Source organism: Dermochelys coriacea, chromosome 1, assembly GCF_009764565.3.
Source record: "Dermochelys coriacea isolate rDerCor1 chromosome 1, rDerCor1.pri.v4, whole genome shotgun sequence".
NCBI lineage: Eukaryota > Metazoa > Chordata > Testudines > Dermochelyidae > Dermochelys > Dermochelys coriacea.
The window spans coordinates 215,675,881-215,689,444 of record NC_050068.2 but is presented as its reverse complement, the minus strand read 5'-3'; the positions used below and the strand labels follow the sequence as shown (position 1 = coordinate 215,689,444).

The window sequence follows — 13,564 nt, the reverse complement described above, 5'->3', positions numbered from 1 at the left end:
TTCTGAGTTTAACAAATGGCAGCACCTCAGTCATTTCAAACACTTCAGAACTTGGTCAGCAACCAATCAGTGTGGGGATCTCAGCAGCTAGCAGAGTTCCAGCCCTTGAACTCACTGGCTCTCAGTTGCTGATGAAACAGAAATCTGTAGCCTGTATTCAATGTGGTACAAGGATTGGAAACAGCCCTCACAGCAGACAGATTTCTCAGTCCTTCATCTATCAGCTGTTGAGTCCACAGGGCTGTATTTGATACCAAAAAATAAGGTTGACCAAGCTACATCTCTCAGGGGTGTGAAAAATCCACACCTCTGAGTGACATAGGTAAGCCGACCTAACCCTCGGTATAGAGAGCACTAGGTTGACAAAAGAATTCTTCCATAAGCATAGCTACTGTGTCTTGGAAAAGTGGATTAACTACAGCAATGGGAGAACCCCTGCTGTTGGCCTAGGTAGTGTCTACACTGAAGGGCTACCAGACGTGCAGTGGCAGCAGTGGAGCTGTGCTGCTGTAGCCTTTCAAGAGCGGACAAGCCCTTTAATTCCACTATTTATAACCCTTCTCCGATTGCACTCTATTGGCGCAGCCCTCAGAGGGTGACTAGGGTGTGACCTGCCAGGTTGGTTGCCCACAATGTAACAGAAGTGCAGAGTATCCAGCTATAACCCATGTCCCCTCCCCACTGCATCTCTCCCTTCCTGTTGGAGAAACAAAGTCAAATGCTGCAGTGCAAAGCATGTAGGTCACATTGACCCAGAGATTCTGTGCTGTAAGTGAGGGGAGAGTACACTGGGTCCAATTCTCACTAACCCCATCTAATCAGTGTAAAGGAGCCTTAGTGGGAGAATCAGACCATATGTAACTTACTCTGCAGAAGAGAAGATTTAGTCTGCAGAAGAGAAGAATGAGGGGGGATTTGATAGCAGCCTTCAACTACCTGAAGGGGGGTTCCAAAGAGGATGGAGCGCGGCTGTTCTCAGTTGTGGCAGATGACAGAACAAGGAGCAATGGTCTCAAGTTGCAGTGGGGGAGGTCTAGATTGGATATTAGGAAACACTATTTCACTAGGAGGGTGGTGAACCACTGGAATGGGTTACCTTGGAAGGTGGTGGAGGTTTGTAAGGCCTGCCTTGACAAAGCCTTGGCTGGGATGATTTAGTTGGTGTTGGTCCTGCTTTGAGCAGGGGATTGGAGTAGATGACCTCCTGAGGTCTCTTCCAACCCTAATAGTCTATGATTCTATGTAACTTTAATAGAAAAGAGTAGTTGACTCCCTGTCTTACATGCAACATTAAGCCCATCCTGAGCTATGAATCACTACTGACCTGTGTATATATATTTATTTAGGAAGTTTTAACTGGCTTACAAATCATGTTTTGGAAGCACATTGGCTCCTTTGAAATGAAAGGTGCTGTACACACTGTATAAAAAAATCTCCAATGGCAATAAACACCTGAAAGGGTTTTGGCTTCTCCTACAAGGAACTTCAACAACTTTATGTGCTCAAAGTGAACAAACTTTTAAAATGAAATATATATACACATATATGTTTAGAAAAAATGGGACATTTTTCCCCATTGCCCAGAGGTCACTCACCCCTCCAAACATCATCTCCAGCCAAGCCAATAGCTAGAGTTCATGGGAAAGGAAACTCAAATGTTCAGAGTTGCAGACCTGGCCTGGAAAAACCCTGCCGGGTGCAGAAAAGCCTTTATTGTGTTAGCTCCTGTCATAAATATAAAGGGAAGGGTAACCACCTTTCTGTATACAGTGCTATAAATCCCTCCTGGCCAGAGGCAAAACCCTTTCATATGTAAAGGGTTAAGAAGCTAAGGTAACCCTGCTGGCACCTGACCCAAAATGGCCAATGAAGGGACAAGATTCTTTCAAATCTGGAGGGGGGGACAAAGGATTTGGGCTGTCTGTGTGATGCTTTTGCCGGATCAGATCAGGAATGCAGCCTTCCAACTCTTGGTAAGTAATCTAGTTAGAAATGCATTAGATTTCCTTTTGTTTAATGGCTGGTAAAATAAGCTGTGCTGAATGGAATGTATATTCCTGTTTTTGTGTCTTTTTGTACCTTAAGGTTTTGCCTAGAGGGATTCTCTATATTTTGAATTTGATTACCCTTTAAGGTATTTACCATTCTGATTTTACAGAGGGTGATTCTTTTACCTTTTCTTTAATTAAAATTCTTCTTTTAAGAACCTGATTGATTTTTCATTGTTCTTAAGATCCAAGGGCTTGGGTCTGTGTTCTTATCAAGGATTCTTATCAAGCCTTCCCCAGGAATGGGGGTGTAGGGCTTGGTGGGATATTTTGGGGGAAGACGTCACCAAGTGGGCTCTTTCCCTGTTCTTTGTTTAACATGTTTGGTGGTGGCAGCATGCGGTTCAAGGACAAGGCAAAGTTTGTACCTTGGGGAAGTTTTAACCTAAGCTGGTAAGAATAGAGTTCAGACCGGGGAAGGAATTGACACCTCCTTATGAGTTTGGAGCTGATGCGATGATCAAAGTTCACCATTGTACATTGAACAGTGAAAACTGGGCATGGCTTTCTTTAAAGGAGCCACCTGTCCTGGCAGTGCTGGATCTGGGAATTGTAGCAGTGAAATAGGCCAATACCCAGATTCCTGTTGTAAATCACAGCTATCTCACAGTGCTGTTGATATCAGTGCATTGTGTGGGCATGGGGGCCTTTTGCACTGGGCACTTTGAAAACCAGGGACCTGATCTGCCAGGTGTTGCTGAGCACCTTCCACTCACATTAACTCCAGAGAGAAGTGAGAGCACTCTGCATCTTACAGAAGGGGCCCAGCTCCTCACAGGATATGGCCTCAGAACTGGGGAAGCCTTTCCCACCATTATCCCCTGCATTTCTGAGTAGAGAGATAAATGGAGCCCTTGAGATAGGTTGTTCCCTGTAAAACTGCATAGCAGTGAGGGTTTCCTTCCACGTGCTACAGAAAACTGTGTTTCACATCACACGTGTGCATTATTTATAATGCAGTACCAGCGGGGAGTTTTATTCAGTGTATTTCCTATCTCTCTGAGCCCAGGTCGTTCTGAATCGCTCAGGCTGTTGAATGGAGAGAGCCGGTGTGATGGCAGAGTCGAGATTTCCCTCCATGACTTGTGGGGCAGAGTGTTGGATGATCAGAGGGACATGGGCGATGCCAGCGTGGTGTGCAGGCAGCTCCAGTGCAGAGTCGCTGAGAAAGCTTATAACCCCCGTAAGTCTCAGCGAGGAAGGGGCCCTGTGGGGCTGAGAAGGGTCCAGTGTGCAGGAAATGAGTCTCGTCTGACTCTCTGCGACAACTCCACGTCTGAGACAGCCCAGGCAGGAATTGCTGAGGATGTCGGTGTCGTTTGCTCAGGTGACTTAGTGTGAAAATCTTATAAATATCCTGTCCTTGTTCAATGGGAACATGACCCACCCCAGGGCCTGCCTCCACCCCACCTTGTGCTGTGATCTCAGCAGTCCTTGAAACGATGACGATCTGAGGTTCAAACTTTTGCCAATTTATAGTAAAAATATATTATATACAGAAAAAGCATAGCCACATTATAGGTTTAATAAAATGCAGCAAATTCCCCCAGTCCTGTCTCTCTGTTGTATATTTTTATGTATTGGAGCTAATAAAAAAAATTGATGAAAAATCTTCACAATAAGATTACTGATTTTCACAGAAAAGAAAAGGAGTACTTGTGGCACCTTAGAGACTAACGAATTTATTTGAGCATAAGCTTTCATGAGCTACAGCTCACTTCATCGGCTGTAGCTCATGAAAGCTTATGCTCAAATAAATTTGTTAGTCTCTAATGTGCCACAAGTACTCCTTTTCTTTTTTGCGAATACAGACTAACACGGCTGCTATTCTGAAACCTGATTTTCACAGAATGTCTCTTTCCATTGAAAATGTTCAGATTTTTGTTGAAAAATCTAAATTTAGTTGCAGAAAAGAAAAAAAATATTCATGGTCATTTAAATATTTTGTGGGAAAAAAGAATGAATTTCCCGAGCAGTTCTAGTGTATCTAGTGGCTTCTTTATGTTAAAGTCTTAAAAAATGTGCTGTCTTGAATCAGAAAACAATAGTAAGAAAAGGAAGTCATATGCAACCTGTTTTGACCAAGAGTGCCATGGATAGTAGCTCTGGGCTAGATCCCCGAAGGACTTGTGCATTGCAAGGCCTGACTCCTAGGTGTCTTGCTACCCAATGAGATCCTCAGCCCTGAGTCGCATGCCTAGCTTCCCCGTACAATGCATGGGAAGAGTTAGACACCTCAGAAGCCTGCAAGCTGAAGGGGGAACCACCTAAATTTGCCAGCAGTGAAATGCCAAGGAAGGGAGAAGGGCCTAGATATACCAAGTTATTTAGATGCCTAACTGCCATTGATCTAATCCTTAGGCCCCTGACACACAGGTCAGAGATAGGCACCCATCTTTGCTCAGGACTCTCAACCACGAACTCACTCATGTAAGCCAGGTCATCTCTCCATTTTATCCATAACCCAGTGGTTAAAGCACTCAACTGGGATGTGGGAAATCCATGTTCAAATCCCTGCTCTTCCTGATTTGGAGCAGGGATGTGAACACAGGTGAGTGCTCTAGTTACTATAGACTATAAGGTATGATGGGGTGGGTCTCTCCTGCTGGAAATGTTCCACTTTGTACAAATAATTGGTCACTGAATCAGAGAAAAAGCAAAAGAGTGACTCTAGCCTGGTGGCCAGGACACTTGCATGGAATGAGGGAGAGTCAATTCCCTGCTTCAATAAATATGTAACAATTTATACATTATGTATTTATAAAGAGGCAGTTAGGTATCTATGTACCTTTGTGGATCTAAGCCTCTGTCACTTAGGAAATACATCAAAGCCCTGGTCTACACTAGGAGTTGAGGTTGAATTTAGCAGTGTTAAATCGATTTAACCCTGCACCCGCCCACATAACGAAGCCCTTTTTTTCGACTTAAAAGGCTCATAAAATCTATTTCCTTACTCCACCCCCGACAAAGGGATTAGCGCTGAAATCAGCTTTGCTGGGTCGAATTTGGGGTACTGTGGACACAATTAGATGGTATTGGCCTCCGGTAGCTATCCCAGAGTGCTCCATTGTGACTGCTCTGGACAGCACTCTCAACTCAGATGCACTGGCCAGGTAGACAGGTAAAGGCCCGCGAAATTTTGAATTTCAATTTCCTGTTTGGCCAGCGTGGCACGCTGCAGGTGACCATGCAGAGCTCATTAGCAGAGGTGACCATGCACAGCTCATCAGCAGAGGTGACCATGATGGAGTCCCAGAATGGCAAAAGAGCTCCAGCATGGACCGAACGGGAGGTACGGGATCTGATTGCTGTATGGGGAGAGGAATCCGTGCTATCAGAACTCCGTTCCAGTTTTTGAAATGCCAAAACATTTGTCAGGATCTCCCAGGGCATGAAGGACAGAGGCCATAACAGGACCCGAAGCAGTGCCACGTGAAACTTAAGGAGCTGAGGCAAGCTTACCAGAAAACCAGAGAGGCGAACGGCCACTCCGGGTCAGAGCCCCAAACATGCCGCTTCTATGATGAGCTGCATGCCATTTTAGGGGGTTCAGCCACCACTACTCCAACCCTGTTGTTTGATTCCTTCAATGGAGATGGAGGCAACACGGAAGCAGGTTTTGGGGATGAGGAAGATGATGATGATGAGGTTGTAGATAACTCACAGCAAGCAAGCGGAGAAACCAGTTTTCCCGACAGCCAGGAACTGTTTCTCATCCTGGACCTGGAGCCAGTACCCCCCGAACCCATCCAAGGCTGCCTCCCAGACCCGCCAGGCAGAGAAGGGACCTCTGGTGAGTGTACCTTTTAAAATACTATACATGGTTTAAAAGCAAACATGTTTAATGATTAATTTGCCCTGGCATTCATGGCTCTCCTGGATGTACTCCCAAAGCCTTTGCAAAATGTTTCTGGGGAGGGCAGCCTTATTCTATCCACCATGGTAAGACACTTCAGGCCAGTAGCACATACTCGGGAATCACTGTAGAACAAAGCACTGCAGTGTATGTTTCCTGGCGTTCAAACAACATCCGTTCTTTATCTCTCTGTGTTATCCTCAGGAGAGTGATATCATTCATGGTCACCTGGTTGAAATATGGTGCTTTTCTTAAGGAGACATTCAGAGGTGCCCATTCCTGCTGGGCTGTTTGCCTGTGGCTGAACAAAAATGTTCCCCGCTGTTAGCCACGGGGAGGGTGGAGGGTGGAGGTGCTAGCCACGCACTGGGGGGAGGCAAAATACGACCTTGGAACGAAAGCACATGTGCTGTGTATGTAATGTTAACAGTAAAGTTTACTGTGAAAAAGTGTAGCCATTGTTCTATAAATTGTGTCTTTTTAAATACCACTGTCTCTTTTTTTTTCTCTACCAGCTGCATGTCTTTCAAGGATCACAGGATCTTCTCCTTCCCAGAGGCTAGTGAAGATTAGAAGGGGAAAAAAACGCACTCGCGATGAAATAGTCTCTGAGCTCATGCTGTCCTCCCACACTGACAGAACACAGACGAATGCATGGAGACAGACAATGTCAGAGTACAGGAAAGCACAAAGTGACTGGGAGGAGAGGTGGCAGGCTGAAAAGACTAAGCGCTGGGCTGAAGAGAGGGCTGAAGCTGAAAGATGGAGGTAGCGTGATGAGAGGAGGCAGGATTCAACGCTGAGGCTGCTGGAGGATCAAACTAATATGATCCAGCATATGGTTGAGCTGCAGGAAAGGCAGCAAGAGCACAGACCGCTGCTACAGCCCCTCTGTAACCAACCACCCTCCTCCTCAAGTTCCATAGCCTCCTCACCCAGACGCCCAAGAACGCAGTGGGGGGGCCTCCAGCCACCCAGCCACTCCACCCCAGAGGATTGCCCAAGCAACAGAAGGCTGGCATTCAATAAATTTTAAAGTTTTAAACTTTTAAAGTGCTGTGTGGCCTTGTCCTTCCCTCCTCCACCACCCCTCCTGGGCTACCTTGGTAATTATCCCCCTATCTGTGTGATGAATTAATAAAGAATGCATGAATGTGAAGCAACAATGACTTTATTCCCTCTGAAAGCGGTGATCGAAGGGAGGTGGGAAGGGTGGTTAGCTTACAGGGAAGAAGAGTGAACCAAGGGGTGGGGGGTTTCATCAAGGAGAAACAAACAGAACTTTCACACCATAGCCTGGCCAGTCATGAAACTGGTTTTCAAAGCTTCTCTGATGCGCACCGCACTCTCCTGTGCTCTTCTAACCGCCCTGGTGTCTGGCTGTGGGTAACCATCAGCCAGGTGATTTGCCTCAACCTCCCACCCCACCATAAACGTCTCCTCCTTACTCTCACAGATATTGTGGAGCACACAGCACGCAGTAATAGCATTGGGAATATTGGTTTTGCTGAGGTCTAACCGAGTTAGTAAACTGTGCCAGTGCGCTTTTAAATGTCCAAATGCACATTCTACCACCATTCTGCACTTGCTCAGCCTGTAGTTGAACAGCTCGTGAGTATTTTCAAGGCTGCCTGTGTATGGCTTCATGAGCCATGGCATTAAGGGGTAGGCTGGGTCCCCAAGGATAACTATAGGCATTTCAACATCCCCAACAGTTATTTTCTGGTCTGGGAAGAAAGTCCCTTCCTGCAGCTTTTGAAACAGACCAGAGTTCCTGAAGATGTGATCATCATGTACCTTTCCCAGCCATCCCACATTGATGTTGGTGAAACATCCCTTGTGATCCACCAGTGCTTGCAGCACTATTGAAAAGTACCCCTTGCAGTTTATGTACTCGCCGGCTTGGTACTCCGCTGCCAAGATAGGGATATGGGTTCCATCTATGGCCCCACCACAGTTAGGGAATCCCGTTGCGCAAAGCCATCTACTTATGACCTGCACATTTCCCAGGGTCACTACCCTTGATATCAGCAGCTCAGTGATTGCGCTGGCTACTTGCATCACAGCAGCCCCCACAGTAGATTTGCCCACTCCAAATTGATTCCTGACTGACTGGTAGCTGTCTGGCGTTGAAAGCTTCCAGAGAGCTATCGCCACTCGCTTCTCAACTGTGAGGGCTGCTCTCATCTTGGTATTTTTGCGCCTCAGGGCAGGGGAAAGCAAGTCACAAAGTTCCATGATAGTGCCCTTACGCTTGCGAAAGTTTTGCGGCCACTGGGAATCGTCCCAGATCTGCAACACTATGCAGTCCCACCAGTCTGTGCTTGTTTCCTGAGCCCAGAATCGGCATTCTGCCGCATGAACCTATCCCATTAGTACCATGATGCCCACATTGCCAGGGCCCGTGCTTTGAGAGAAATCTGTGTCCATGTCCTCATCACTCTCATCACCGCGCTAACATCGCCTACTCGCCCGGTTTCGTTTTGCCAGGTTCTAGTGCTGCGTATACTGCTGGATAATGCAGGTGGTGTTTAATGTGCTCCTAATTGCCAAAGTTATCTGAGCGGGCTCCATGCTTGCCGTGGTATGGCATCTGCACTAAAAAAAGGTGCGGAACGATTGTCTGCCATTGCTCTGACGGAGGGAGGGGCGACTGACGACATGGCTTACAGGATTGGCTTACAGGGAATTAAAATCAACAAAGGGGGTGGCTTTGTCAGAAACAGAATGGCCCCCTCAAGGAGAGAACTCGAAACCTCAAGGATAGAACTCAAAACTGGGTTTAGCAGGCCGTTGATTTCACGGAGGGAGGGAGGAGAAAATGAATACAAAACAAATCTGGTCTATTTCTTGTTTTGAGCCACTTCATCTATCTTTATACATCTTGCTGGCAGCAGACTGTTCAATTCGACTGCTAGCCATCATCATCTCCTGGGTGCTCGGCAGAAGACGGTGCAGTATGACTGCTGGCCATCGTCTTCTGCTGGCTGCTGATTAAAAGACAGTGCACTGCCGGTAGAATTCAATCGCCATGAGACGAAACTTTAAAGGAAATGACTTTGCTGAGTCACTCTCATGTTTGCCCAGGCGCCCCTGACCTCATCAAGGTCGGTTAAAAGAGCACCCAGGACTACGTTGATGACGGCTACCAGTCATACTGCACTGTCTGCTGCCAAAAGGCAATAAACTGCTGCTGTGTAGCAATGCAGCACTGCATCTGCCAGTACCCAGGAGACATACAGTGACAGCGAGCTGAGTGGACTCCATGCTTGCCGTGGTGTGGTGTTTGCACAGGTAACTCAAGAAAAAAAGTGCAAAGCAATTGTCTGCCTTAGCTTTCATGGAAGGAGGGAGGGAAGGGGGGCCTGACGATATGTACCCAGAACCACCCGCGACAATGTTTTAGCCCCATCAGGCACTGGGATTTCTACCCAAAATTCAAATGGGCAGCAGAGACTGCTGGAATTCTGGGATAGTTACCCACAGTGCAAAGCTCCGGAAGTCCGGTTGCCTCGGTACTGTGGACACACTCCGCCGACTACATGCACTTAGAGCATTTGTGTGGGGACACACACAATCAACTGTATAAAAATGCTTTCTACAAAACCGACTTCTATAAATTCGACCTAATTTCATAGTGTGGACAAACCCATAGTTGCTGTTAGAATGTGACGTTGTTAAGTCCTAATCTTATAACTGTGCAATTTTCCTTCATTTAAAAGGGGAAAAAAGGAATCTGTGATGGGATTTTTACATTGTTCTTGGTTGTAGATGACGATTGTACAAGATAATTCTATTATTCTTTTTGATGGTATATTATTTATTTTAAGACTCCACAATAAAAGTAAACATAGGACCATAACACTGGTATCCCTGGTATCCTTCAAGTAACATATCCCTATATCATGCACTCTATGTTACTGCACTGAAATCATTTTTCATGCCCATTCCAACTGCAGGGTAACTACGGCACATTAAGGGTCCATTCCTGCTCCAATTGTGTCAGTGGGGGCTTCACAGTTGATCTCAGCAGGGTAGAATTGGGCCCTAAGTGTCGGGGACTTTATTGTAGACTTGTGCATCCAATTGCCTTTCTTTCCCTGTATTTCTAAAATAAATTGTTACGATGTCTGCTTTTTTAAAATCCTCTGGTGTCTCTCCAATTCTATAACAATTTAAAAGACTACTTGTTTTTTGTTAAATTTATTGTCTAATAATTCCTTGAACAATTTGATGCTTATCCTTTAAGAGCAGTTTGAAAATATTTAAACTTTCCAATAAGGGGTGATTCTGCATACCCTTAGTTTCACTAGTACCTCTTACCCATGTGATGAGTCCCACAAGATGGGCCCTACCAAATTCACAGCTATGAAAAACATGTCACGGACTGTGAAATCTGGTCTCCTCCTGTAAAATCTGGTCTTTTGTGTGTGTTTACCCAATACTATACAGCTTTCATGGGGGAGACCAGCGTTTTTCAAATTGGGGGTCCTGAACCAAAAGGGAGTTGCAGGGAGGTCACAAGTTTATTTTACGGGGGGGAGGATGGTATCGCTTCCCTTATTTCTGTGCTGCCATCAGAACTGGGCAGCCCCAGAGAGGCAGCTGTTGGCCGTGTGCCCAGCTCTGAAGGCAGCACCCCACCAGCAACAGTGCAGAAGTAAGGCTAGCAATACCATACTATGCCACCATTACTTCTGTGCTGCTGCCTTCAAAGCTGGGTGGCTGGAGAGTGGCGGCTGCTAACTGAGGGCTCAGCTCTGCAGGCAACAGCGCAGAAGTAAGGGTGGCAATACCACACCAGGCTATCCTTACTTCTATGCTGCTGCTGGCAGCGGCTCTGTCTTCAAAGTTGGGCTCCCGGCCAGCAGCCACCGCTCTTCAGCTGCCCAGCTCTGAAGGCAGCACTGCCACCAGCAGCAGTGCAAAAGTAAGGGTAACACTACTTGCACCCCCCCCACCCCAACTCCTTTTTGGGTCAGGGCCCCTGTAATTACAGCACTGTGAAATTTCAGATTTAAATAGCTGAAATAATGAAATTTATGATTATTAAAATCCTATGACCATGTAATTGACCAAAATGGACCCTGAATTTGGGAAGTCCCTACCTATAAGGGTTACTCAGTTGAGTAAGGACTTCAGAATTAGGCCCTTACACTCACTTGGTGTTTATCAAAACTGCTCTGTAAAAATCTTCCTCATTTCCTTACATTACAGGCTTCTTTTCTTTTCTGTGTTTCTTTCAAAGACAGATTTTTAAAAGTATTTCAGTATCTCAACCATTGCACTATCATCATTAATTTGCCTGGAAGCTGTTCAGCTATTATTATATTGCATGTTAACAACTGGGATTCATCCTTGCAGGAAGCAGGCGGATCAGACTGGTGAATGGGGCAGGTCGCTGTGCTGGGAGAGTGGAGATTTATTACAATGGCAGCTGGGGGACAGTCTGTGATGATGCCTGGGATCTGTCAGACTCCAATGTCGTTTGCAAACAACTGGGATGTGGACATGCCATCAATGCAACTGTCTCTGCTCATTATGGGGAAGGATCCGGGCAGATCTGGCTGGATGATGTGAACTGCTCCGGGAATGAATCCGATCTCTGGGTGTGTCCTTCCAGGGGCTGGGGCCAGCACAACTGCAGACACAAAGAGGACGCGGGAGTTCTCTGCTCAGGTCTGTTCTGGAAATGCTCTTGTGAACCTGGTTACCAGGGGATTTAATGGAGGAGGAAGATATCTGAGGAGAGAGCTGAGAATGATTGAGACTCTCCCTTGCTGTCTCTCCTCCCAACCTACAGGGATCATGATTAAAAAGTCACCATTTCCCATCGGTTCCCACCCAGGGGTATTGGAAATATCGAAGCATTTCTCTAGTGGTGGGAGGGCAGTCACTGCTGTATTGCAGGTATCTGTGTGTGTAACTGCTGGGAAATGGTGACTTTCAAGAGATGATCATTCTATTTCTAATGGGCTTGTGATGTCCAGAAGAGTTTCTGATTCTTGGAGTGATTGTCTCTGGCACTTGCATCTGCAAAATAATGAACAGGACTGTTAGGAATTCACTCTTTACACCCCAGTTCTTTTCAGAAACAGATGATTTAAATTCCCTTTTTGTGCATTTCCTTCTAGAATTCACAGATCTGAGGCTGGTGAGCGACAGTGATTGTGCTGGGCGGCTGGAGGTTTTCTACAATGGGACGTGGGGCAGTGTTTGCTCCAATCAGATGTCTGGAGTCACCCCAAAAATTGTATGCAAACAACTGCATTGTGGAGATGGAGGACAGCTTGAAAGAGACTTTGCATATGGAGCAGGTTCTGGTCCCACGTGGCTGGACCATGTTTCATGCCGTGAGCAGCACAGGTCCCTTTGGCAGTGCCTGTCAGGCCAATGGAAACAGCAATCCTGTGATAACCGAGCAGAAGAGACCCATATTTCTTGCAGTGGTAATTTTGAAACTGTCTGTGTGCATGCACACATGCACCCTCTACGTGTTTAATTCATTGAAAATGTGTGATAGAAATTTTGCATGTATTTACTTTTCAGAATAGACAGTTTTACATTCTCAGCAGTGACACAGACATATTTTCATTGTCCATTCTAGGAATGAGAATGAGGCCCATGGAAAACAAACTGGGGAATTAGTTATTTATACAAGCTGTGTGGTACACAGTGCAATCACCTAGTGAGAGCTCACAAATGTCTCCTATTAGCTAGCATCATTTGGGAATCTCTGTCGTTATCCTTTGGGGCTAAACAATCAGAGATGGGCCCAGTGTCAGTGACCAGAACATAGATGGTTGTGGTGAGTGGTTGGAGCAGGAGTCAGGTACAGTGGGTAGAGCAGGAGCTGGTAGTCGGAACTCGGAGCCAGGGGTCAGAGCCAAAGTCATAAGTCAGGAATCGGAGGCGAGAGTCAGGACTGGGTTACCTGGAGCAAGGCAAGGCCAGGATAAGTCTGGGGTGAAAGCAAGAGCAAGGCTGGGAACAAGGCAGGAGCACAAGGTATTGCAGCTGTGGGAAATGCTTTGAGCAGTCACTGAATGGCTACTGTGGCTGCTGGATTCAACAGCTGCACTGCAGACCCTTCCCACCAATCAGGCAACCTACTACAGGCCAGCTGCACTTGTTAGGCTGCCTGGAGACTGCTCTGCTTCAGGTGCTGATTTCTGAAACCCTGCCTGTGAAATCTTGGTCAGGATCAAAATTCCCCAAAATTGTGTCTGTGTGTAGGTATGATGGGGGTGCTCTAGTCACCGCAATATGGCACTTCCTCCTGGTTGTCCTGGGGACTAGCTTGCCAGGTCAATGCCTCTCCCCATGGTTGCAAACCATCCCTGCCTCTCTGTCTCTCTGTCTGCAGCTGCTCTCTTGATCCAGGAGCCGCTGTGGTCTCTTTGTGACTCAGCCCTCCAGCTAGGTCACTATTGTGGTTTGCACTTCTGGGCGGGGGGAGTCTCTTCTCCCAGACAGGCTCAGCCAGTCTTCCTATAGTGCCACTTCCCTAGTGGCTGGTTGGGGAATCTGGGCCCCAGCTCTACTCTGGGTTCTGGCTGAGGGACCCTCTCGTCAGCAGTCAAGGTCTGTTCCTTCCCATACTTTGCTGCATTTCCCTAAGCACTTGCCTAATCTTCTTGCTATCTCTTCGTTCTCTGTG

The 13,564-nt window shown here is 46.6% G+C and overlaps 1 protein-coding gene across 1 annotated transcript in view; it reads left to right on the top strand.

Moving 5' to 3' along the window:
• Positions 1–13,564, top strand: part of LOC119860485 (scavenger receptor cysteine-rich type 1 protein M130-like) — a 1,081,813-nt gene that overhangs the window by 1,053,763 nt on the left and 14,486 nt on the right. Inside the window, 3 exon segments of the mRNA XM_043513924.1 lie at positions 3,058–3,375; positions 11,269–11,583; positions 12,039–12,353. Of these exon segments, the coding sequence (XP_043369859.1) occupies positions 3,058–3,375; positions 11,269–11,583; positions 12,039–12,353 (948 nt within the window).